The sequence below is a fragment of the Solenopsis invicta genome, chromosome 16, assembly GCF_016802725.1.
Source record: "Solenopsis invicta isolate M01_SB chromosome 16, UNIL_Sinv_3.0, whole genome shotgun sequence".
NCBI lineage: Eukaryota > Metazoa > Arthropoda > Insecta > Hymenoptera > Formicidae > Solenopsis > Solenopsis invicta.
In genome coordinates this window covers 11,124,839-11,151,582 of record NC_052679.1, presented here as the reverse complement: position 1 = coordinate 11,151,582, position 26,744 = coordinate 11,124,839, and the positions used below count along the sequence as shown (strand labels likewise).

At 37.3% G+C, this 26,744-nt stretch overlaps 1 protein-coding gene across 5 annotated transcripts in view; it reads right to left on the bottom strand.

Moving 5' to 3' along the window:
* The window catches only part of LOC105204433 (Bardet-Biedl syndrome 5 protein homolog), a 101,892-nt gene that overhangs the window by 33,327 nt on the left and 41,821 nt on the right, over positions 1–26,744 (bottom strand). For all 5 annotated transcript variants that reach the window (XM_039458686.1, XM_039458687.1, XM_039458684.1 and 2 more), the window contains 3 exons: positions 5,661–5,710; positions 5,436–5,563; positions 5,229–5,364 (listed from right to left, as the gene is read on the bottom strand). In XM_039458686.1, coding sequence (XP_039314620.1) covers positions 5,229–5,364; positions 5,436–5,563; positions 5,661–5,710 — 314 coding nt within the window. The remainder of the gene's footprint in view (positions 1–5,228; positions 5,365–5,435; positions 5,564–5,660; positions 5,711–26,744) is intronic.

The window sequence follows — 26,744 nt, the reverse complement described above, 5'->3', positions numbered from 1 at the left end:
ATTTTTGGTGCAGAAATCTCGATCGATTCAGATTACTTTTTTTTAATCCGTTTTATCGCATCTTTGGCAGGATGGTGACAATTTAGCAGAAAGAAAAATTAACTTATTTATTTTTTATATATTTGAAAAAAAAGTAAGGGAGAGGGGAGCAAATAGTGACGGAGAGCAAATAGTGACAATTTTAATTTCTTCTCTTTCCCGTACCTATTCTGTCACCTAACATTAATACAAAGATAGTTCGTAAGTACCTAACTATTTTCTAAAAAAGCGGTGAAACTATAAAGTCAAATATAGCTAAAAGAGAAACTCAAAATTTTGTCTTTGTGAAAACAAGGTTTTACCAAAATTTTGTTTTGATACATTTTGTTGATTGCTGAATCTTTGAACGACATTTAACTTATTCTGTATCGTACAGTGCATTTTTTCCTCTATTTTGATATAATCCATATACCTGGATATCAAATTGGTTTTTTTCAGTAAAGTTTTAAAGGAGAAAATAGCTTCTGGGGCAAATAGTGACAGTTTTTGTTGGGGTAAATAGTGACACTTATCCAGAAATAATACCTCCTGTAATGATTTTCCCTCGAAAATACTTTAAGAGTAGTATGATAATAAATGCTTTCCCTGCAACTCTTGGACTAGCCAATGATAAAGGCTATATGATAAAAGAAACCTTCATTGATGTTATGAAACACTTTGTGAAGTGTTCAAGTTTTTTTAAAGAAAATCCCGCCCTTCTTTTAATTGATAATGTTGAAACTCATTTGTCAGCCAGCGCTATAAATATTGCCCGAGAAAATGGAGTAACATTTTTTACTTTTTTTCCGCATTGTATGCACAAACTCCAGCCTTTAGATGTAGGAATTTTTGGTCCTTTTAAGTTATATTATGATAATGCAATAAATAGTTGGATGATGAAGTCCCGGAGTTCCTGTAACTATTTACCATATATCAGGATTTGTGCGAGAAGTTCTAAGGCAGCTACTCCATTAAATATTATTGCCAGTTTTGAAAAGCCAGACATATTTCCTTTTAATCGATTAGTATTTTAAGAGGCGGATTATATTATGAGTAGAGTAACAGAACAACAGGCTCCAAATGAAAGAGCCAACAATCCAAATGAACCTGAGACTACGAGCAACAAAAATTGTGATGCGAGTGTAGAGTCACATCAGGCTGAGACTAGTAAAGCATTGATAGTAGCTACTCCAGCACCAGAGACTTTAGATGTAATAATAGAGTCTAGAGTTAATATTAGTAACTCACTCATAAGTCCAGAAAAATTTTAACGGCTACCCTAAAGTTCAACCTAAACAGAAATATAGAAAACCCAGAAGAAAAGGAAAATGTATGATTGCCACGGATACTCCAGAAAAAAATAAAATACAAGAACATGAAGAGCAACAGATAAAGAAGAAACAGAAGGCTGAAAAGAGGAAAAGACAGCGAGAAAGTATTAAGGAAAAACCAAAAAAGGTTCAAGTAAAGAAAAGAAAATATGAAGAGAAGAAAGTACAAAGAATTTTAGATTTATAAAACATTAAATAATCTATTGTAAGTTCTAGGTTTATTGTGCAAGTAAAATGATATATTGTGTGAAGAAGATAATGTTGAGCTGAGAACTAAATGAATAATTGTGATTTTTAATAAGAAATACAGTCTACGGCTGTTATTTTCTTGTAATGTTGGATTGATTAAAATTGAACATTTATTGTTAAAAGGCAATTTAGTTTCTAAATAATTTTATGTTTGTTTTTCTTATCTTAGTATAAAATTAATTTAGTTATACAAAGAGCAGCCAAAGATTTGTTTATTTTAATTTTTAATTTTGAAATAAATACAATAAATATGTATAATTATTTTTATTTAATAATCCTTTTAAAACATTTAAACTTTTTACTAAAATTTTAAAAAAATATAGAAATTTAGGGGTGACACTCTTTTGGACACAGCACGATTGGACACCAACCAATCATCTTGACTTATCTAACCAAATCAACGGAAAAACTCTAGGCATCGGCCGCTGTGAGTGGTGATGTCCAATCGTGCGGTGTCCAATCGTGCGCACCCCGAAATTTAGCTGTAAAAACTTTGTTAAAATTAAATGCATCGACAAATGGTACATATATTTACCACATATTATGTACCAATATTATCAATATATAAAATTCTTGTATATAGCAAAGAACTTAAGTTCTTATTTAAGCAAAACGTCAAAACGAAGACTGAATAGGTATTAAAAACTATGATCTTTTGTAATTGTCACCATTTGCACCCTAGGGTGTCATTATTTGCTCCACATTAGGGGTAAATAGTGACAAATGTAGACTTTAATTTTTATGAAAAATTAACTCTTATACATGACTTATGCTATCTCTAATGAATTTTTTCATATATTTTAAGATAAAAAATATCTGTTTAGTAAAAAACTATATCTTAAAAACTTAAAATCTGCTTGCAGGAGAAAGAGAAAAAAATCCGTGATTATTTACCCCCCTCTCACTTAATTAAAAACTTTTTCAGAAGCATATGGTATGTGCGCTCGATACTTTACGCATCATGTTTTGCTCGTATTTTTTCCTAATAGAAGACGACGAAAATATTTCAAAGACAGTCTGCGTAAATATTATAAAAACGCACACATCAAGAAAAACATTTATGTAACACTTGAATATATACATATTAAAGTCAACACTGTCGAGACATGAAAATTTAAATTTCAAGATAACAAAAGATCCAAAGTGCACGCGCCAAATGGCGTTGTTATATATTAGGTTGTTCGGAAAGTAATTTTTTTTTATGAAAATGAAAGACGATTTTTTTATAATAAATAAATATTGTATTGAATTATATATTGTCCATTCTGATCCAATACTTTTCGCCGTCTTTCTGGCAGTAGCATGATTCCACGCTCATAAAATTTTTGTTCTTTGCTGGCAAAAAATTGATCCAAATGATTTTTTATTTCCTCTTTTGAAGTAAATATTTTACCGTCTAAAAAATTTTGTAGAGACCAGAACAAATAATAATCAGAAGGTGCCAGATCTGGAGAATATAGTGGGTGTGGCAGTATATCCCATCCAAACTGTAAAAGCTTTTGACAAGTCACCAAACTTGTATGAGGTCTCACATTATCTTGGTGGAACACTACACCTTTTCTATTGATCAATTCTGGTCTTTTCTGTTTAAGTGAATCATTCAATTTGTCCAGCTGATGACAATACACTTCAGAATTGATCCTTGTGTTGTCCGGTAGCTCAAAAAAAAACAATTTCTTTAAAATTCCACCAAAAACAGGTAGCATTACTTTTTTTTATAAATATCAGCTTTTGAAATGCTTTGAGCCGGTTTATCTTTTTTACTCCATGATCTCTTGCGTTTATTTTTGCGTTTAACATTGTTGGAGATAAGCCATTTCTCGTTCTTAGTGATGATGCACTTCAAAAATGGATTATTTTCTTGACGTTTCAGAAGCAAATCACAGACGTCAACGCGATGGCACAGATTTTCTTCCATAAGAACATAAGGAACCCATATGTCGAGCTTTGAGATTAAACCTAGGCGTTTCAAATGATCATGAACGGTCGAATTCGATAAACCTAACCTCTCAGCGATCTCACGAGTTTTTATTCACCGGTTTGTATCAATTAATGCCTTTATTGTGTTTTCATCAGCTTCAACTCTTCTTCCAGAACGTGATGCATCTTCAACATCAAAATTGCCAACATCGAAATTTTGCAAACCAGTTTTGGCACTGGCGTTCTGTCATTACATCTCCATACACTCGAATAATTTTTGTTTTACTTGAACAGCATTTTTACCTTTTCGATAATAAAAAATATGCCGAAAATGCTGCTTTTTTGCTTTCCATATTTGATAGGGCACCAAACAAAAACTTCTGCGTAGAATCAATCGAATTTTTTCACAAGCAAACCTTGCTATATCAGCTGTCAAAATATATAATGAATATGCTGCTTAAGTGTGAAGTTGCCCTCTGTTGGGAAAAAACAAAATTACTTTCCGAACAACCCAATATATTTCTACACTAATCAAATTTTGTATATAATAAACACATAAATTGAATTATATAAATGCAGTATAAAAGGTGAAACTTGTAACTAATTTTAAATTAGTTTTATGTTTTCTTGTTGTTAGTTAATGAGCTATCATTAGATAGTATAGGTATGGAATGTGTGAGTAATAATTTTTTGTAAACCAAGTCTCCTTGTCTGTAAAAGGCTGTAGAGAACAAATGTTTTAGTAGAATCATATAGATCAGTAAATAAATGTTTAACTTATATTAATTATATTTATTATTTTGTACACAGAAATTTTTGTCTTACAACACCGTAATTATTGTTATTCTTCAGTGTGGTATAATTTTATTTTGAAATTATCAAAAGAAATATTTGCAATTAAAAACAAATTATGAATAAATAATAATTTCTTTACTCATAATTCGTTTTCCGTACATACTGTGACATATTATCAAAAAATTTTGACTAATTTTAGCGGTTTAAAAAAAGTCATTATTATTTTATTATTACTATTATTATTATTGTAAAACTCTTATTTCAACATTTATTGTATTGTATTGATTTGTCTTCAATGCTCTTTTGCGTAGTCAACGTCAAATAAGATAAATCCGTTTTATTGTGAAGTAATATCAAATGCACGGATGGGTAGAGGCGTACTGTGCGTTATGGAGTGGTTTTTAATTATGTTTGGAAAATGGAAAGGTCGCATCATAACTTTGTCATATATCATTAAATTTGTAATAAAATAAGCTTTATTTTGCTTATAAAAAGAAATAAAAATTTTGAAAAAAAAGGTAAGTGGTGGGAAAAAATGTAAAAGAAAAATTTTTAATCACTGTTATAAAATACTCTTCAAGACATTTAACTTTTAATTAAAATATTTTTCTCTATCTCTTATAATTTTGACGATACACGCTTCGAAAAAAAAACTGATTTTTTTCAAAGGGGTGTTTTACTTCTTAAAATTGGGCACGTATAAAAAAATATGTGACCCTTATTTTTATCCGTATTATAACATATTAAAAGCTTGTTTAAATCTGGAGGCAAACACTTCCAAAGGTTTCCTTCTAAGAAATTTTCTAAAATGTTATAAAAATAATATATAAATTGTGAAAAATTTTGAAATTAAAAAAGGTTCACTGCATTTTTTTAAATAACGATAATTAGAAATTAAAACTGTTTGATAGAAACCTGTTCGACAGATAAATTCCAAACATCCTGCACAGAGGAGTGTACTTTTTCTTGAGGTAATAAAATCAGCCGATTTTCATGTATAATACCGCTTCTCAATTTAATTTCTCTGTAAATTTTCGACGATACGTAAGCTCTGTAACAGACGGTTTATCATTATTACAACAATAATTATGTAATCATCGAAGGAATGAATAGCATTATTACCTGTAAACACCTATGACCGAAGTGTAGAGTCTTGTACTTTTGGTATCGTGATTCGTAAACATAAATTCATATCGACAATTACGAAACGATGTTAATATGTGAAGAGCTTGTACGTTTATACCATGAATCTAAAAAAAAAGCTTATTTACTAATAACTTTTCCACAACAAAAACTTGTTTCTGAATAACAATATTTATAAATATTTTATAACAAAATAGTTCTTACCGTATGAAGAATTTTTGTATTCACTGTAATAAATGTATTGTAGCCTATGCCTGTAAAATTATTGAAAAAATTTGTATTTGTTTTGCTAATGGTAAAGATTGTAACTTTTAAGCCTCATACAGCACCGAAGCTTCCAAAAACATTTCAGAAATGTTGCAACATTTCAAGTTGCAATGTAATATTGCAGAGACATTTAAAAAACATACAATAATAATTTTTCGTCAAAATGTTCCAGCAATGTTACAGAAATATTACAAAATTCTTAAAATTATAAAATGCACGCTGAATATGCACCGATATATGTGTACTTCAAGTAAGAAAGCATTTCGTTGGTTTACACCGAGCATTTTTATTCGCAAGTACCTATATTAAATTGCTTAATATCTTTGTTTATACCGCGTATATCAAGCAATTTGATAGGTATGGATATAGTACATGTATCAAAATAATTGGTGTAAACTAAAAAATTTTAAAACTAATAAACATGTTAAACTCTCGAAATTGTCAAAATTAGAACTTTAAAGGATTAAGAGAGTACACGCGCGATAGTTGGCAACAATTTTTTTTTAATTAACTTCTTTTTATGAACGTTTCGGCCCCGTTTCGGGCCATCTTTAACAAACTAATATAATTCTGATAGTAATATCCGTGGCAGGATCAGGAAGTATCTATCAAGTCCATGATGCAGCGTTGGCACTTAGTTGGAAGGACCAATGATAACAAATTGGATTTAGTGATTCTAAAGTTTAGTTTTGACAATCCTAATAGGACCGGAAATTGTAATAACAAATTAATAATAAATATGGCATTATCGATCGAAAGCAGTTCTTAGTGCTAAATAATTTTTTAAGTAAATTTTATAATCATTTACAAGATTCTTCCTAAACTGCATGCCGCATACTTGCCGGACTTAAAACATAGCTTTACAAAAGAATCCGAATGTAATATCACGAAATTAAATTGCTAATCAATTTAACTATTTATTTGATGCTTGTACGCGTCATTATTCCCTCTAACAGCAAAAAGTTATAAAAAAATTATTGCGAAAAATATTACTTTGACCAGGGTTTGAACCTGGATCTCCTAACTATCCGGGAAAAGTGTCTTAGCCAGTTCGACCACCGAGACATTTATAAGTAAACCTACCTTTGCATGACTCGCCGATTTCATTCTCTGATAGCCATGCATGTTTTGCAAAATCAGGCAACTTAATGCTGAGCATGAATTTTCGACTAGTTGCTGTGTATTTGCTGAAAACGTAACGCGTAGTCCTACATATTCAACAACATGAGAGCAGATTTGAGACATTTTATGTCAGCAGATTCAAAGCAAACGGAGAGCAACTGTTGCTTATTCTGTTGCCAACAAAATGACTTCTATTTGTGAAAAACATTTTGCTTTATCAATCATTTTCAACAACATAAGAGCAACGTGTTGATAATAAAAAAAAAAGAATGATGCTGTGCTTTTGTCGTGTATTTGTTAAAAACATTAAATATATTAATTATTGTCTTGTAGCCAAATAAAATGTCGAAAATCCCTGATAGCCATGCATGTTTTACAAAATCAGGCAACTTATCAATCGGTTTCGACAACATAAGAACAACATGATAATACTAAAAAAAGGTAATAATGCTATGCTTTTGTTGTGTATTTGTTAAAAACATTAAATATGTTAATTATTGTCTTGTCCTATATAAAAAAAAGGCATGTAAAAAATATATCGAATGTATCGAAGTTATTGTTGTTTTTCCGCGATGATTGGTTTTCCCATTGTGCTTACTTTGTAAGCTGCTGTCATCGCAAAGGTCGCGTTGTTATAGTCGTGTTGACAGTTATACGCATAATAATTGTTACATGCATCAAGAGGTTAATGGTGTAATATTAATATATTATCAAATTAATTATTACAAATTTATTTATTGTATTGTTTCTGTTTCCTGCCTCTAAAGATTTTTCTTTTTTCCTATGACGACTACATGATTGTTTCAGATAAGTTTTATTAAACGTTCTTATATTTATGGTTGTAAAAATTATCATTATAAAAAATTGATACTTTGTGTTGTACATGCTTTATTTTTGGACAGGATCCGATAGCACACGGTGCGATAGCCCACCAACCAATCATCTTGACTTATCTAACCTAATCAACGGAAAATCTCTAGGCATCGGCCGCTGTGAGTGGTGGTGTGCTATCGGGATGTGCGCTATCGGGACCCGCCGGGCAATATCAGGGCGGGTTGTCACCGCCAAATACATCAAACATCCGACAGCTTCTCCGTATGGGACATCATTCAGCTCATCGTCAGCTTCCTCCGTCAGTTGGCATTTTTCCATTAGAATGGAGACAGGAAATACTTCCTCCATTTTAAATCTTTGAAGTATCGATTTAGCATACATCTTTTGATTGATAAAAGTAGAGCCATCATCGGGGTGCGCACGATTGGACACCGCACGATTGGACACCACCACTCACAGCGGCCGATGCCTAGAGTTTTTCCGTTGGTTTGGTTAGATAAGTCAAGATGATTGGTTGGTGTCCAATCGTGTTGTGTCCAAAAGAGTGTCACCCGCCATCATCTTGTCTAATAAGTAACATGTTTAATAAGAATTCAAGAGGCTCCTTTATTATTTTGAATTCCTTTTCCAAGCATTTAAGAAGCTTGTTGACTTTATTGGTTGCAGCCATTAATCCGTCATCGACATACAAAACAACAATTATCCAGATAATAATTCGTGAGTTCACGTTATTCTCACGACGTGATAATCACGCTGCGCGTGCAAAAATGCATCACAGTGCCCTCACAATGTGATGGACGCACGCGTGTACGCGTAAAAGGACGCATGGTGCAATCACGCGTGATGGGAACATTTCACGGTATGAGGGTAATTTTCTTTTGTTCAAGCGCTTTAAGTGGCTTGTATCCAGTTGTACTATATCCAAACGGATGCTTTTTTTTTGTCCACCCAGCGTGTTTGATTCTGTCTCATGGGGAAATTTTCTAAACTGAGAAGTCGCTATCTTTCTACATACTTACAGTTTATGATAAACGTAACGACTAATAAGCGGTTAGCCGACAATTTTCCAAAAAATGGCCACGATAATGTTGGTACCAACAAAAATCCCTAAAGAACGTGTTTTTATTTTTTATAGATTTGTAGCATTGTTCAAGTAGTAAGTTCATCAGTTTACGTAACCTCATTGGCATATGTGCGCGCGTGGTGTTTAAAATAAGTATAACCATAATAAAGTAAATTGTAAATATAAAGTATAAAATAATAATGTTTTATTAAAATAAAACTAAATAAAGTAAAAACATAAAGTAAAAACATAAAGTAATATATATATATATATATTTGGGCAAATAATTACATATATATTATATGGAATCATCATTGCAATAATTAAACAAATACAACATGTCAGATAAGTGTAGCTAGTATTCAAATAAAATAAAGATGAATTATTTATGTACTGACTGTAATTGCATACATAGACGTTTTGATGATTCTTTTCTTTATTTTTTTCAGTTTTCCAGCTTTTCACGTAACCTGCTCAACAGAATGTTAATATCTGGGAGAACATTTCTCTGCGAATTAATAAAATTAGCAAATTCTGAGATTACTGGAGGAGGAGTGGAGACTACTCCAGGAGAAGTGTGTCCAAAGTAAAGCAAAAGTTAAAATTGTAACATTATTATCAGAATAGTCAAATATCTTTCACTAGCAGTGTGATGACAGATTGACAAATACGAGGTGTGTTCAAAAAGTATCGCGAATTTTGTGTTTTTTCAAAAATTATTTATTTATTCATGAATATCTATTTTGCCCCCTTCAAAGTAATCCCCATGAGATATTATACACTTGTGCCAACGGTTTTTCCAATCTTCGAAGCACTTCAAAAAATCATTTTTTTTTATCTTGTTCAGCTCCTCCTTCGATGCCGTCTTTATCTCGTCAAGCGTAGCGTAACGTCGTCCTTTCATGGGCCTCTTCAGTTTAGGGAACAAGAAAAAGTCACAGGGGGCCAGATCTGGGGAATACGGTGGCTGCGGCATCATTAGTGTGTTGTTTTTGGCCAAAAAGTCGCGCACAAGCAACGATGTGTGAGCAGGGTGTTATCGTGGTGCAAAAGCCAATTTTTGTTCTTCCACAAATCCGGGCGTTGCTGGCGGATTGCTTCGCGCAAATTGCGCATAACTTGCAGGTAATATTCCTTATTGACCGTTCTACCCTGTGGCAAGAACTCATGATGCACCACGCCCCTGCAATCGAAGAAAACTGTCAGAAAAACTTTCACATTCGACCGAACTTGGCGCGCTTTTTTCGGTCTTGGTTCGTGCGGCAGCTTCCATTGAGATGATTGAGCTTTGGTTTCCACGTCATAACCATAAACCCACGATTCGTCACCAGTTATGACCCTCTGGAGCAAATTTGGGTCGTCGCGGACAGAGTCCAACATCTCATTAGCAATGTTCATGCGATGCTGTTTTTGGTCGCAATTGAGCAATTTTGGTACGAATTTCGCGGCGACCCGTCTCATGCCCAAATCATTGATAAAAATCGAATGGCACGAGCCAATCGATATGTTTAGGTCCTCAGCAACTTCTCTAACGGTGATTCGACGATTGGCCAATACCATTTTCTCCACTTCATTAATTTTTTCGTCTGTTGTTGAAGTGCTCGGGCGTCCAGCACGCTCTTCGTCGTTCACATCTTCTCGGCACACCTTCTGAGAACATTTTGTACCACCGATAAACGTTGCTTCGGTCCAAGGTAGCTTCTCCGTATGCCACAGTCAACATTCGGAATGCATCCGCGCACTTAATTTCGTTTTTCACACAAAATTTGATACAGGTTCTTTGATCCATTTTTTTGAATAGGTAAAAATCGAAGACGATCCAAAACACGCAAGCAAAGCAGCTGTCAACAATTAAGTGAACATTCAAAATGGCCGAGCTTGTCGGCATAAGTGAGAGACATGAGTACCAACATAATGCCACAAAAAGATCGAAATTCGAATATACGTAACCCGCGAAAATTCAAAATTCGCGATACTTTTTGAACACACCTCGTACAGGTTTGTAAAACTGATATAATTACCATATGGTAATTTTACTTTATGTTCTTACTTTATGTTTTTACTTTATTTAGTTTTATTTTAATAAAACATTACTATTTTATACTTTATATTTACAATTTACTTTATTATGGTTATACTTATTTTAAACACCACGCGCGCACATATGCTAATGAGGTTATTTAAACTGATGGACTTACTACTTGAACAATGCTACAAATCTATAAAAAATAAAAACACGTTCTTTAGGGATTTTTGTTGATACCAACGTTATCGCGGCCATTTTTCGGGAAATTGTCGGCTAACCCAATAAGCTCTAATCGTTACTTTAATCATAAATCGCGAGTATGTAGAAAGTGGTAACTTCTCAGTTTGGAAAATTTCCCCAGAAAATGGACAGAATCAAAACACGCTAGGTGGACATTAGCTAACTTTTTACATATCACCTTAATTTTTTATATAATGATAAGGAGTCACTTCCTGCCATCTGTCTGTGTTGTTGCTGTAATATTGTCGAAAACAAAAGGCATTAGTTTTCAGCAAATTTAGAACAAGGTGTGTGCCTCATTTGCCTTTGGTTTAACATCATATGAATTCAGCAAGTTTTGCTGCTAATATGCTCGTATTTGCTGTCAACGGTTTATCGCTATACATAAAGAGCAACATAAGAGCAAGTTGCCAACAACATGTGCTGAGTCATAAATTTTAGCAAAAATTCAACAACATGTCGAAAACAGTTAAATATATGTTTTGTACTTTTTTTTCAAATATATAAAAAATAAATAAGTTAATTCTTCTTTCTGTTAAATTGTCACCACCCTGCCAAAAACGTGCGATAAAACCGATTAAAAAAAAGTAATCCGAATCGATCGAGATTTCTACACCAAAAATACGGTATTAAGACTGATTGAAAATAAGATCGGAATCCAGATAGATTTATTAAAACAGAATACATTAATGTAAACGTAATAAATGTTTGGTTTACAAAAAAAGTATTTCTTGTATCCTTTTCGTTAAAAAAAATTAAAATTTAAATTAAACATTTAATTTATGTACAAGATTAAATAACAATACAAATTGTTATTTACATATAAAAATATAAAATTTTATGTAGACTAATGTTCCACACACACGTCACGTTTGAAAAAAATGAGAGCGAGTATTTGTCTCGAGCTTACAACAAGCAAGTCCTAAAAGCTAACGGAAGTATGAGCTGGAGTGTCCGCCGCGGTGGCACCTAGATATAACGCCTGTGGCCGCACTCGACTCACGATAAAATCTCCCGCGGCGTGGCCGCCTAGCGATGACGCCAGCACTCACTTGTTAAATCCATTTCAATCCGATCCGATAGCCAAGTAAATAATTAATTTACTCCTGTTTATTTATTACATTACACACGCTCGCGCAAACACAATCACATACGCACACACGCGCACACACACACAAATCATTTCGACATTTTATTTGGCTACAAGACAATAATTAATATATTTAATGTTTTTAACAAATACACGACAAAAGCACAGCATCATTATCTTTTGTTTTATTATCGTCACGTTGCTCTTATGTTGTTGAAAATAAATGATAAAGTAAAATGTTTTCCACGAATAGAAGTCATTTTGTTGGCAACAGAATAAGCAACAGTTGCTCTCCGTTTGCTTTGAATCTGCTGACATAAAAAGTCTCAAATCTGCTTTCATGTTGTTGAATATGTAGGACTATGCGTTACGTTTTCAGCAAATACACAGCAACTAGTCGAAAATTCATGCTTAGCATTAAGTTGCTTGATTTTGTAAAACATGCATGGTTATCAGGGTTTTTAAACTTTGTTTTGTTTATCAATGATTAGTTAATTTAAATTACTTATAAAGATTAATGTCAACCTAATGTTACGAAATGTCAAGCCATACATAAATCGAACTGTTGAAACTATCAAATGAAGTACATCGACATACTTTGTTTGACAGTTCACTACGGTGCTAAGTGCCATTCTTGAGCGCGCGATTCTAGGAGCTACTAGGGCAAGTCAATATATAAGTCGCAAAACTGGATAGAATCAATAATAGTCAAAGTAACTTCCTAATATTTATTTCACTTTTCGACATATTTATCCTGTACAGTTAGGAGCTAAAAAGTTGCAACACTTCTTTTTTTATGGTTTTTAGACTTGATCATCGATCGGCGAACGTAATTGGTTAGATCCACAGTAACGACTAGTGATGCCGATTCTTAGATCGATGCATCGAGAATCAATTTTTTTGCGCTTAGAAGATCGATTTTTAATCAATGTTTTTATTTCTTGATTCTTTCTGTATCGATTAAATTTTTTAGAGAATTGAATCGACTAAACTTTTCTATCAATTTTGCAACTCAATAAAAATAATTTTAGTCTGTACTAAAATCATATAAAGAGGATAAAGCTTATAGTACATGAAATGCATAACACCGCGCAACCATAACATAAGACTAATAGACCAATAAGAATCTTGTGCAAATCAATTATGGTGACTTTATGCTGGATGTTCATTGGCTCATTAGTCTTATGTTATGTTTATGTTCTATTATGCTTTGACTATATAAATATGGACTGCTAGTACCCCTCCACTTTCCTATGTTTTCGTGTAAGAAAGATCTGCAACGCTTCCATCTCCTAGGTTGCGTTCAGATTCTCCACCCGGTGAGTGATCTCTGGGTGACTGGGTAAATGGGCGGAACTAATGAAAAGCTCCCTAGTGGTTTATGGAATCTGAACGCACTCTCAAACATTGGGTGTGTTTAGCAAATAACGCTGAGAAATAGTAACATAAATATCTCAGATTCAGAATAAATTACATAATAAATTAAGATAAACGATAAAGATAATACATAAATATTTTACTATGAATATTTTTATCAATATAACTAAAGTAGATGACAATTAAATGTTAGTAGAATAGGACGAATCAATTTAAACAATGAAAATAAATTTTTATTTTAACAAATTAGATGAAGATATATATTGCGCATATCATCTATTATATGTATAGGCTTGTTTTCTATTCCTGCACTAGACTGCACTGGAACGTTCCTTCTTGTTTTCACTAACTTTCAAATATATATCTATTTTACTTTAAGTGCACACTAATTCAGGGAGTTCAGGCACAGAAAACAAACAGTATATTTTATTAGTATCAGAAAATATTTAATAATACTAAAAATCTTTAACATACTAATCTCAAATATAAATATTTATATAACAGTTTTGTGAGACTGTAGACCAAGAAACCTTACGTTAATAGAATAAAAGATTAATATTTATTAATCTGTAATTACATAAACAGAATAATAAACAAAACGTTTAAACTTTACTTGGTTATTAACGTTTTTCTTTATTATATTTATACATTTTAATTTTTATTTACTATAATATTTTAAATTAAATTTATTTTTTTATTTTAAATTTGTTTTAAATATACGAGCTTTATCACAAATATATAGAAATTTTTATAGCGATACATTTTGGAACGCACCTTTACGTCACCCACCCGTTTCACCCGGCTCAAGGACCCATGTGGTTTTTCCACTCTCTCGGGATAGACAGAGTGATAAAGTGAACGACCCACCTAATGTCCGGTAGGGGCACTCTAAAGGAATCTGAACGCTCTTTAGGTGCCTGGGTGCATTCGGGTGGGGAATCTGAACGCAGCCCTAAGTGGCAGAAATGTGAAACAAAAAAACGAGACAGCAATAGTAGAAAATCAGAAAAGAAAGAGACGGAATATAATATATCGCTTTGAATTTATACGTTCACTCCAAAATATGCGATTATATTTCTGTAAAATAAGAATTAATTTTACTAAATTAAAAGAAAATAAATATAAAATATACACATTTTATTATTAAAGGTATATTTAAAAAAATTATATAATTAATGTAGGATTAAGAATAATGATGTCACAAGGTTTGTTGTGTGAGAGTCCAATATTTATTGGATGAATAAATGAGACAAGCTTCAGAGAACGATATCACGAGTAAATTGGATACAGCACGTTAGGATGCTTCTAACACGCACGACGCCATGATGTCTTCCTCTCTAACTCCGTCGTCTCGCTCGACGACGATCCTGCCTATATCGATCTCAACACGATCGATACGTCGAAGTCGCGCGCGTAGCTCAAAGCCATACCTTATTTCTAAGATCACATCCCACATTCGGCCATTCTGCATACTCATGCGCCTCGCATGACGCACTATAAAAATAACAATACCTTAGCCGACTAACTGAACATAAATTGGTATTGCAAGAGTATAAAAAGAAACATTCGTCGTAAGTCAGTTATCACTAGAAGTAAGATTAACAAGTATCGCATCGCTGTCATTTAAATGACAACTACTTGAAGTATAACATGACGGCTATTTGGTATACAACACAACTATTAATACTATAATTTTATTTATGCTTAGCAATATTCTATGGCTTGATATATTCTGCGCATGTTGAAGTATGTACGGGACCCTCGTGATCTCCGACCTTCGTAACATTATATGTATCATTAGGTTTTACTTTCCCGATACGGTACGGCCCTAAATATTTTGCTCGCAATTTTCTCCCTGGCCCAAGTTGCGTTCGCTTTATTGCAACTAAATCTCCTACGCTATGTTTAATTGCCGCATTACGCCTAAGATTGTATGTTTTAGCGTTTTCTGATTGTACTTTTGATATTTGCTCTTTGGCTTTCGCTCGCATTTGCTCGCGTTCTTCCTCAAATTGCGATTGAAATTCCTGCTCAATTAGCTCTTGCAGTTTTAAATCAGTCTCTTCCCGCATTTTTACTCCAAATAATAAATCAAAGGGTGTAGAATTGAGGGTGACACTCTTTTGGACACAGCACGATTGGACACCAACCAATCATCTTGACTTATCTAACCAAACCAACGGAAAAACTCTAGGTATCGGCCGCTGTGAGTGGTGGTGTCCAATCGTGCGCACCCCTAGAATTGATACTACGATTATACGTTGAATTTAATATTCGTTGAAGTTTACCCGTATGTCGGTGCCATTTAGTAGGATCCTCAATCGACAACTTGGAAAGTACTGATATAATTGTCCTGTTCAAGCGCTCTACTTGCCCATTTGCTCTAGGCAACCCCGTCGTGATTGTTAAATGTTTGATGTTCTCGGTTTTGCAATAATCGTTGAATTCCTGAGATGTAAAGGCGGTTCCTTTATCTGTCACAATTTGGCTTGGATTTCCAAATATTTGTTTTTGTGTGTCTAACTTAACAATAACTTCGCGCGTCGTAGTACTCTTAACCGGATATAACCACACAAATTTGGTAAAGCCATCTATCACAGCGAGAATGTGATTATAACTTTTACTTGTAGTGTCCAGAGGACCTAAATGATCTGCATGGTATGTATGCAATGGAGTATTTGGCTTTGGGATGGGATGTAAATGCCCTTCCTGTTTACTTTCTTTACAATTCATTAATATGCACAGTACACAACTAGTTATATATTGCTCGACTTTCTTTTTTAATTCGCGTATAAAATAATTTTGACGAATACGTTCTTCCGTTCGCTTTGCAGATATGTGCCCCTTTTCATGCATTGCCCGAATAACGTCGATTTCTAATGCTTTAGGTATCACAAGTAGGTCTCGGCCGTCTTGAAATTTATAAAGTAAGTTACCGTTTATGTGATAATTATCATATGGTTTTTCTTTCGACAACTCTGTTAGTGCTCTTGTCTCGACATCTTTTTCTTGTTGATTTTTGATTTGCGGTACGATAAGATTTTCCGATATCGTCATAATGGGGTGCCTACTTAAAGCATCGACATGTTTCATACGAGTTCCCGCTCTGTGTTCTATGGTATAATCGTAATCTTCTAGTAGTAAAACCCACCTAGCAACACGAGTGGTTAAATCTTTTTTACTCATAGTTCGTTGAAAGGCCGCACAATCTGTAACTATTATAAATCGTATTCCTAATAGATATACCCTAAATTTCTTAAGTGCCTCTATTATCGCAAGTGCCTCTAGTTCATAGCTAGTGTAATTCCGTTCTTCTTTTTTAGTTTTCTTACTTATGTAATATACTGGGTATAGCAAATTATCGTCAGGTGAACGTTGTATCAAAACAGCTCCATACCCATCTATGCACGCGTCCGTGTGTAACTCACAAGGGGAGGACCAAGTGAGAGACCCCTGGATTTTGATCCCAATTTTTTTAGTTATTCTGGAGACGAAAAAAAAAATTACGTCTCCCGGCGTTTCATTGAATAGGCCTTAGTTTCGAAATAATAAATTTGCGAAAATTGGCCAAACCGCCGCGCGACTTATGAGTCTTCCCGGTAACTCTTCTCGCAACCAGTGCAGTCGGCTCCGTGCGTTAGGTGCTTGCTTTACAATCGTAAGATCCGGGTTCGCTCCCGGATGTGTGCATTTTTTTCTTTTTTTTTCTTTTTTTAATAAATGTATTTATTTATCTTGATGATATTAATATAGTATGCAAATTTCTAAAATAGAAAATTTAATTTAATATCATTTTCTAAACTTCAATTTAAATTTAATTTGAAGGGAATTTGAATTCAAGTAATAATATTTGAAATAATAAATAGGTAATAATAATAATAATATATAAGTTATTTGAAACGGATAACATATAAAGGCAACGTATCTAAATTTTTAAATTGTTTAAATTTAACAGTGGTATTCTTCTTCTACGATTAATTATTTTAAAAACTAGAATTTTAAAATACTGTTAATATTATTTCCAATTAAATTTTAAATTAAACAATTTGAAAATTTAGATACGTTGCTTTTATATGTTATCCGTTTCAAATAACTTATATATTATTATTATTATTACCTATTTATTATTTCAAATATTATTACATGAATTCCAATTCCCTTCAAATTAAATTTAAATTGAAGTTTAGAAAATGATATTAAATTAAATTTTCTATTTTAGAAATTTGCATACTATATTAATATCATCAAGATAAATAAATACATTTATTAAAAAAAGAAAAAAAAAGAAAAAAAAATATTGCACACATCCGGGAGCGAACCCGGATCTTACGATCGTAAAGCAAGCACCTAACGCACGGGGCCGACTGCACTGGTTGCGAGAAGAGTTACCGGGAAGGCTCATAAGGCGCGCGGCGGTTTGGCCAATTTTCGCAAATTTATTATTTCGAAACTAAGACCTATTCAATGAAACGCCGGGAGACGTAAACTTTTTTTTCGTCTCCAGAATAACTAAAAAAATTGGGATCAAAATCCAGGGGTCTCTCACTTGGTCCTCCCCTTGTCAGTTTCGTGTCGCGGATGATATATTTTTAATACTGGCTTCTGAGTTAGCACCGTCTTTAATCGTAGAAACGCGTTCCTCGCTTTATCATTGAAATCAAACTGTCTATCTTTCTGCAACATATCGCTCAAAGGTTTAGTAATTACTGAATATAACGATATAAATTTTCTGAAGTATCCCGATAAGCCTAAGAAACTTTGAACGTCTTTTAATCCTCGCGGTTCTGGATAATCGACAACAGCTTTAATTTTCGCGGGTGAGGGGTAAATTTTACCTTCTTCTACAACGTGACCTAAGAATTCTATAGACTTCTTAACAAACTGACATTTTTTAAAGTTTATTTGTAATCCATAATCGCTAGCCGTCTTTAATACTAATTTTAACTTATCTAACGCTTCCCGCTCATTGGCCGCCGGCACAATTAAATCATCTACATAGAGCAAGACTATTTTCTTTTTAATTAGTTCCCAAAAGGCTGCATTTATGTATCTTTGAAACACTCGCGGTGAGTTACATAGTCCAAATGGAACTCTTAAGAATTGATACTGACCACAGTGCGTGACAAACGCGGTGTATTTTCGACTCTCCTTCTCCACCGGCACATGAAAAAATCCATTTTTTAAGGGGTGACACTCTTTTGGACACAGCACGATTGGACACCAACCAATCATCTTGACTTATCTAACCAAACCAACGGAAAAACTCTAGGTATCGGCCGCTGTGAGTGGTGGTGTCAAATCGTGCGGTGTCCAATCGTGCGCACCCCTTTTTAAGTCTAGTGTACTAAAAGTGAGTGCGTCTTCTAACTCGTCTAAAGTGTCTTCGATCAATGGTAGGGGTTGTCCGTCCTTTTCTATGACTCTATTTAATTTTCGATAATCTATACATACACGCGGCGAACCGTCTTTCTTTTTTACAATTACCACTGGGCTAGCGTATTCGGACGTGCATTCCTCCACAATACCGTCGTTGAGCCACTCTGTTATTTGTTTTTCAACTACGTCACGTTCGGGCGCAGGTAATCGTCGCGGTTTTTGAAAAATGGGTTTTTCATCTTTCGGAATAATACGCATGCTTACATCAGTCGTCTTACATCTATTAGCTTGGTATGTCCTAACAATCTCTTTGATTTCTTCGCAAATATTCGGATCAGTGCTACCGATATCTAATGACTGTTCCTCGATTACGTTAATTTGTGCTAGAAATTTAGCGGGCGACGTCTTGTGAATAGTTATTCCGTCTGAATTAATAATCATTTCCGCCGTAGCTAGAATGTCACTACCGATTATAAGGTTCTTATTTGTGGCTTCATTCGGCACTACATGTATGGTACAAGGGAATTGTTCGCAATCCATCTCGATAACCGTCGCGAAACTACCTAAAGAACATACTTCATTTTTCCCGAAACCTGACAAATAAATAATATTATTCGACAACTTTATGTCCGGCTTAATTTTACTATAGACGTCTTCGCGCATCACAGTGACTTGGCTACCGGTATCGATCAATGCATTTAAACGCGTATCGTTTACAACTATTTGTTTAGACATCCTGTCCGTCGCAGGTAAAGTAATTGTATTCACTACCTTTTTATCCGTTTTAACCTCGTCTACCGTGCTACATTGATTGGCTGTATGCCCGAATTTTTGACACTTAAAGCATTTTTTAGTTCCTTCTTCTTACAGTCTTTAGATTTGTGTCCTCTTGCTCCACAGTTGTAGCATCGTTCATCGGGATCCTGGTCCTTCTCTGTCTTCTTTGCGGTCGTAAATTTTCTCGCTCCTTCCGACTTTTTCGATGTGTCGTCTTTCTCTCGAATTTTTCCTCTTTCCCCACTCTTCTTACGGATGGCCTCGTACACTTTCAGCTTCTCTTTAAAGTCCGCTAGCTTCTTAGTTCCGTAAAGCACTAATTTATTCTGCGTGTCATCCGTGATGCCGTCAGTGATGTACTGGATGAGCGCTTCCGATTCGATTTTACCTCGAGCGGCTATCTCCTTCATCGCGTAGTAGTATTCTTGTAGCGTTTCCTCTTTTTTTAGTTTTCTCTTGATTAACATCTCATATATCTGTGCACTGTTTATTCTATCGGCGAATTCGTCTTGTAGAATCATCTTCAACTTTTTCCACGTCTTGATGACTCCTTCGCTCTCGATGAGCATCTTGGCTGGACCCGACAGCGATTTTTTAGCGAACACCACTTTTTGTAATTCTGTCCACTCGAACAACTCTGCTGCGTCCTCAAAATCAGATATCCATCTCTCTATCGGATATGCATCTTTACCGCTGAATTTTTTGATTGAGTCTTCAACATCACGATACGTCATCGAGAATTTCATACGTGCTTGATTGCCTCCTTGAACCGAGCGTCTTTCTTCGTGGGTTTCTTCGTCTTCTTCTTCAACATTCTCCTCGTCATTTTGTTCGTCGTTCTCTTCGTCTTCATTGTCTTCGTTGATATCGTCTTCGACATCATTGTGAGGTGCGAGTGTTTTTATATTCATTAATCCGTCTAAGATTCTCGCGATTACCTCCTCCTTGGTTCCGTTGTATTCGAGTCCTAGAATATTACAGCACGATATTAAGTCACCGATCGTTAGCCTTCGACTGAATTCGACTTTATCTGCATATTGAGGCGTATCTTTTCGAAACGTGAATCCTGAAAAATCTCGGATACGTTGTCGATTTCTACGATCACCTTCCTTTTCGAAAATAAGTTTGTGTAAAGCCGTAGTAGCGGCAGTTGATGCTGTGCGTATCTTCTGTTTGATCGCGTCTATTTGTGCAAGAGTCTCCATGTTTTGTAATGGCAGCTCTCACGTCCTACTATCGCACACTCTACGTCACGACCGATCCTAGAGAATGTCTTATAGCGCCACGTACTTCGTGCTACTGTTGGTCACGGCGTCACGTGCTCGATGTCGCCACCGATCCTAGGGAATGTTTTGCAGCGCCACGTACCTCGAGTCACTATTGGTCACGCGGCATCGTTCGTTCGATGTCGCTGCCGATGCGTTACCTTCTTTGTCCGATGATGAAAACGAGTACTGTCGTTGTCGTATTCCTTCTCTTTTCGTCTCACTCGTCCTTCTCCTTGCTACCCTCTTTGTCTTTCGTCTTTCGTTTTCCTCTTTATCTCTGCACACGAGATGCTTATCTTTGTCTTTTCGTCTTTGGGTTCGTCTTTAATTTCGTCTTTCGTCTTACCTCGTTCTCTCACTTCCTCGTTCGTCTCGTACAACTCTCTTGATCCCGGAGGGGCCCCCAATTTGTAGGATTAAGAATAATGATGTCACAAGGTTTGTTGTGTGTTATTGGATGAATAAATGAGACAAGCTTCAGAGAACGATATCACGAGTAAATTGGATACAGCACGTTAGGATGCTTCTAACACGCACGACGCCATGATGTCTTCCTCTCTAGGGCTGCGTTCAGATTCCCCACCCGAGTGCACCCAGGCACCTAAAGAGCGTTCAGATTCCTTTAGAGTGCCCCTACCGGACATTAGGTGGGTCGTTCACTTTATCACTCTGTCTATCCCGAGAGAGTGGAAAAACTACATGGGTCCTTGAGCCGGGTGAAACGGGTGGGTGACGTAAAGGTGCGTTCCAAAATGTATCGCTATAAAAATTTCTATATATTTGTGATAAAGCTCGTATATTTAAAACAAATTTAAAATAAAAAAATAAATTTAATTTAAAATATTATAGTAAATAAAAATTAAAATGTATAAATATAATAAAGAAAAACGTTAATAACCAAGTAAAGTTTAAACGTTTTGTTTATTATTCTGTTTATGTAATTACAGATTAATAAATATTAATCTTTTATTCTATTAACGTAAGGTTTCTTGGTCTACAGTCTCACAAAACTGTTATATAAATATTTATATTTGAGATTAGTATGTTAAAGATTTTTAGTATTATTAAATATTTTCTGATACTAATAAAATATACTGTTTGTTTTCTGTTCCTGAACTCCCTGAATTAGTGTGCACTTAAAGTGAAATAGATATATATTTGAAAGTTAGTGAAAACAAGAAGGAACGTTCCAGTGCAGTCTAGTGCAGGAATAGAAAACAAGCCTATACATATAATAGATGATATGCGCAATATATATCTTCATCTAATTTGTTAAAATAAAAATTTATTTTCATTGTTTAAATTGATTCGTCCTATTCTACTAACATTTAATTTTCATCTACTTTAGTTATATTGATAAAAATATTCATAGTAAAATATTTATGTATTATCTTTATCGTTTATCTTAATTTATTATGTAATTTATTCTGAATCTGAGATATTTATGTTACTATTTCTCAGCGTTATTTGCTAAACACACCCAATGTTTGAGAGTGCGTTCAGATTCCATAAACCACTAGGGAGCTTTTCATTAGTTCCGCCCATTTACCCAGTCACCCAGAGATCACTCACCGGGTGGAGAATCTGAACGCAGCCCAACGTGTTGATTCTATCCATGGGAAAATTTTCCAAACTGAGAAGTCGCTATCTTTCTACATACTTACAGTTCATGATTAACGTAACGACCAATAAGCTCTAGTCATTTCATTAATCATGAACTGCGAGTATATAGAAAGTGGTGACTTCTCAATTTGAAAAATTTTGCCATGGACAGAATCAAACACGTTATGGCTCTGGCAGACCAGCGCGATTTGCGACACGCGACGCGCGATTATCCAATAGGCGTACGTCTTTTCAAAAAATTGTAAACGCCTATTGGATAATCGCGCGTCGCGTGTCGCAAATCGCGCTGGTCTGGCAGAGCCATTAGGTGTACTCTTGTTCGATTAATAAAGATATTTGTATAAAGTCGCATATGTCCAAACTTTTGTGTTAAAACTTGTATGTAATCCCAATCGCGCTGTTTGATCACTCTACGTAAAAAGATTCTTTTTTATGTTACGTAGGACATAAAAAGTGATAAGAAACGACAAAGTGTATGATATAATTAGCAACATTCTCGTGTGATTCTAAAATAATTATTCTAAATCTTGGAACTTGGAACATCTTGTAGATTATATGCAACCGCTACAAATCTATTTTAATCTTTCTTATTTGCTAAAAAACATTGAATCGATTATGCGGAATCGATTCTTTTTTGCTCCATTAATCAACTATTAAGAATCAGGCCTAAAAGAATAGATCGATTCTAAGAATCAATACCTTTTTTTAAGAATCGACATCACTAGTAACGACTAGAGCTTATTGGTCGTCATTAATCATGAACTGCAAATATGTAGAAAGTGGTAACTTCTCAGTTTAAAAAATTTCCCCATGGACAGAATCAAAGTCCTTGGGTGTACAATAACTTCTCCAAGACTTGAGTCGTCTTAAAGGAGTATAGCAGCATTATATGTATATTATTCATCATTCTAAGATACTAATTGTAATTAACACAAATTAATGTTAACATTATAATGCATAGTTTTGTAATGTTAGCGTTTTTCTTTCGCGCGGATTAGCTCGTCGGAGCGGTGCGATAGAAAGGGCTCGAACGGGAAGAGAGGAAAGAGTCGAGCGTGTATAGCATTTTTTTCGGGGGTGTGCATCGTTACATCATCCCCCCTCCTAATAGGTGCCTGAATTTGAGGCATATCAGCACGTTTCTCGGGGAGGCAGCTCCCGAATCCGGCGGACGCTTCCGTTGTGATTGAAGCGGATGTGCCAGCGCTTTCCCCCTTGTCGTGTTTTCCACTCGCGTGCTGAGTGGGCGGCGAAGTGTGGCACCTCTACGATTAGGCCGGGCTTGACCTCGACCGGGATGGATGGCGGTGGCAGTGGTCCCATCACCCGTGCTGGTTCTAACGTCGGGCGAGGTGGCGACGCCCGTCGCGGCGGTCGGCGAGATTTAGGCCGTGCTGTCGGCGGGTTCAGCAACCAGGCCATTTTTATCTCGTTGCGGCGGTCTGACGGTTGCCGTAGTTGGCCGTTTCGTTGTCCGACGATCGGGTGGCGATTCACCTCTACGGCAGCAGTGGCTGGCGGCTGGTTAGTCCGCAGGGAATCCCATGCCGGGTCGATCGCCGGGTACTCCGGGTCGTAGCCCTCCGTTTCGCCGAGCAGGCGATTGATCTCGTCGATGATATCGCGCTCTGTGCGTTCCATGTCGCTGGGACGGTCGGTTCGCTAGTGGCGAGCTGCGTATCTTTTCGAATTTAACGGCTGGTCTCCCCTCCTATTTTTGTTGTCCTCCTCATCCTCGGTGTTTTGGTTTGGCGTGTTGTCATGGTCCGGCGGAGCGTCGGTGTCATCTTCGGAGTCGGTCTCGCCTTCGGTCTCTCCTCTCTGGTCCTCGGTGCGGGTTCTGGCTTGAGATGCTGTATGTGTACGTGTCGAGTCCATCGCCCGCGTCGGTCGTGTAGGTCAACAATCACGGGCGAGATGATTTTGCGTATCTCGAGGGGACCTTGAAATTTCGGAGCGAGTTTGGCGTTAAACGCGTCGGCTTTATTCGAGAGCGGGTGTTCTCGTTTCCACACCCATTCTCCGATCTGCGGTCGCCACGCGCGGCGTCGGAGATCGTAATGTTTTTGCTGACGTTGGAATGCGCGCGCTAGGTGTATCCGCACGAGTTCGTGTGCTTCCTTGAGGTAGCGGCGCGTGGTGTCCGGGGGCGGGGCCGGTTGCGGCGGGGCTTCGTTGTTAAGCGCGGGGGTAATCAGTTCTCGCCCGAGATTGACGAAGGCGGGCGTATACCCGGTTGCTTCGTGCCGCGCCGTATTGTAAGCCAATTGTAACTTGGGTATTCGTTCGTCCCAGTTTCGGTCGACGTACTGGGCGATCATTGTTTTGATCGTTCTGTTTGTTCGCTCGACTGGATTACAATGCGGCGCGTACGTCGGCGTGCACACATGACGGACACGGTAGGCGGCGAGCAGTTCGTTTAACTGTTTCGATTTGAGTTGGGTCCCGTTGTCGGATATGATGCTCTCCGGGCATCCGTGGCGGAGGATGACCTGTTCCGCGATGGCGCGAGTGACGGCAGATGCGGTTGCCCGGCGGAGCGGACGCATTTTGACCCATTTCGAGAATCGGTCCTGCATATTCAATAGCCACGTATGGCCTTGTTTGGAGCGAGGGAGGAGCCCTACTAAGTCTAGCGTTACTTGCTGCCAGGGGCGGTCCACGTGTGTCGCGTGCAGGTTCCCGGCGGGCCAGCGCTAGTCCACCTTATGCCGGAGGCAGTTCTCGCACTTGCGCACGTACGTCGCGATCTCGCGGAACATGCCCGGCGAATAGTACGAGCGTGCTATCCGAGTGATGGTTTTTGCTACGCCGAAGTGGCCGGCGGTCGTGACGTCGTGATTCTGACTTAGGATTTCCGCTCGCTCGTGTCGCGGTACGCAGCGTTTCCATTGGTTACCGGCGGGTACTTCCGCAAAGTCCAGGCTATGCAGGACGTGTCGGTACAATTTTCCCTCGCGGAGGATGAAGTCGGGCAGGGCGGCCGGGTCGTTTTGCACGGTTTGCAACGTGCGCCGGTACCAGCGATCGGCGGGGGGTTTCTCCGCGGCGGCGGTTAGCGTGATAGTGCGTCTGCGACGCGGTTCAAGGCCCCCTTCCGGTATTTGATCTCCATGTCGTGCTGTTGTATCTCGAATGCCCATCGACCGAGGCGTCCGGTCGGCGCGTCAAGTTTTTGTAGCCACCGTAGCGATTGGTGGTCGGTGATGACCGTAAAAGGGTATCCTTCGAGGTACTCCCGCATCCGCCGTATCCCCCAGATCACGGCTAAGCATTCTAGCTCGGTGGCGCTATAATTTCTTTCGGTCGGATTTAATGTACGATTCGCGTACGCGATGACCCGTTCCCCTTCGGGGAAGAATTTGGTTAATACGGCCCCAAGTCCGGTGTTATTCGCGTCGGTTTGGAGGAAGAAACGTCGCGAAAAATCTGGGCAGGTCAGGACGGGTGCGGAGGTGAGCGTGTTCTTTAATTTTTGAAACGCGGACTCCTCGTCGGCGCTCCACTTCCAGCGCGCGTGTTTCTTTGTGAGTGCGGTCAGCGGGGCGGCCACGGTGGCAAAGTCGCGGATGAATCGTCGGTACCACAAGGCGATGCCCAAGAATTGCCGTATTTGTTTAACGGTGATTGGAGTCGGCCAGTCCGTAATGGCCTTAACTTTTTCTGGGTCGGTCTGGATGCTATTTTGGTCGACGACGTGCCCGAGATACTTTAATTGTCCTACGCAGAACCGGCATTTATCGGGGTTTAGACGCAGTTTCGCCTCGCAGAGTCTGAAAACTTCGCGTAACGTGCGGAGATGCTCGTCGAACGTGGTGCTGATGACGATAATGTCGTCTAGGTATACGAACACCCGTGGTTCGAGATCGGGGCCTAGGACGGTGTCCAGCAGGCGCTGGAACGTGGCCGGCGCCGAGTGGAGGCCAAACGGCATCACGGTAAATTGGTACAGCCCCTTTCCCGGCACGGTTTCGGCGGTCAGCGGGACTTGCCAGTACCCATGGCGTAGATCGAGCGTCGAAAGAAATGCCGCGCCGCGCAGTTTATCGAGCGTGGCTGGGATCTGGGGGAAGGGATAGGCGTCAGGTTCGGTGGCGTCGTTGACGCGGCGGAAGTCGATGCAGAATCGATACTCTGCGTCCTTCTTACGAACGATCACGACCGGGGAGCTCCACGGGCTCCGTGACTTCTCGATCACCCCCTCCTTGAGCATTTCGTCGACTTC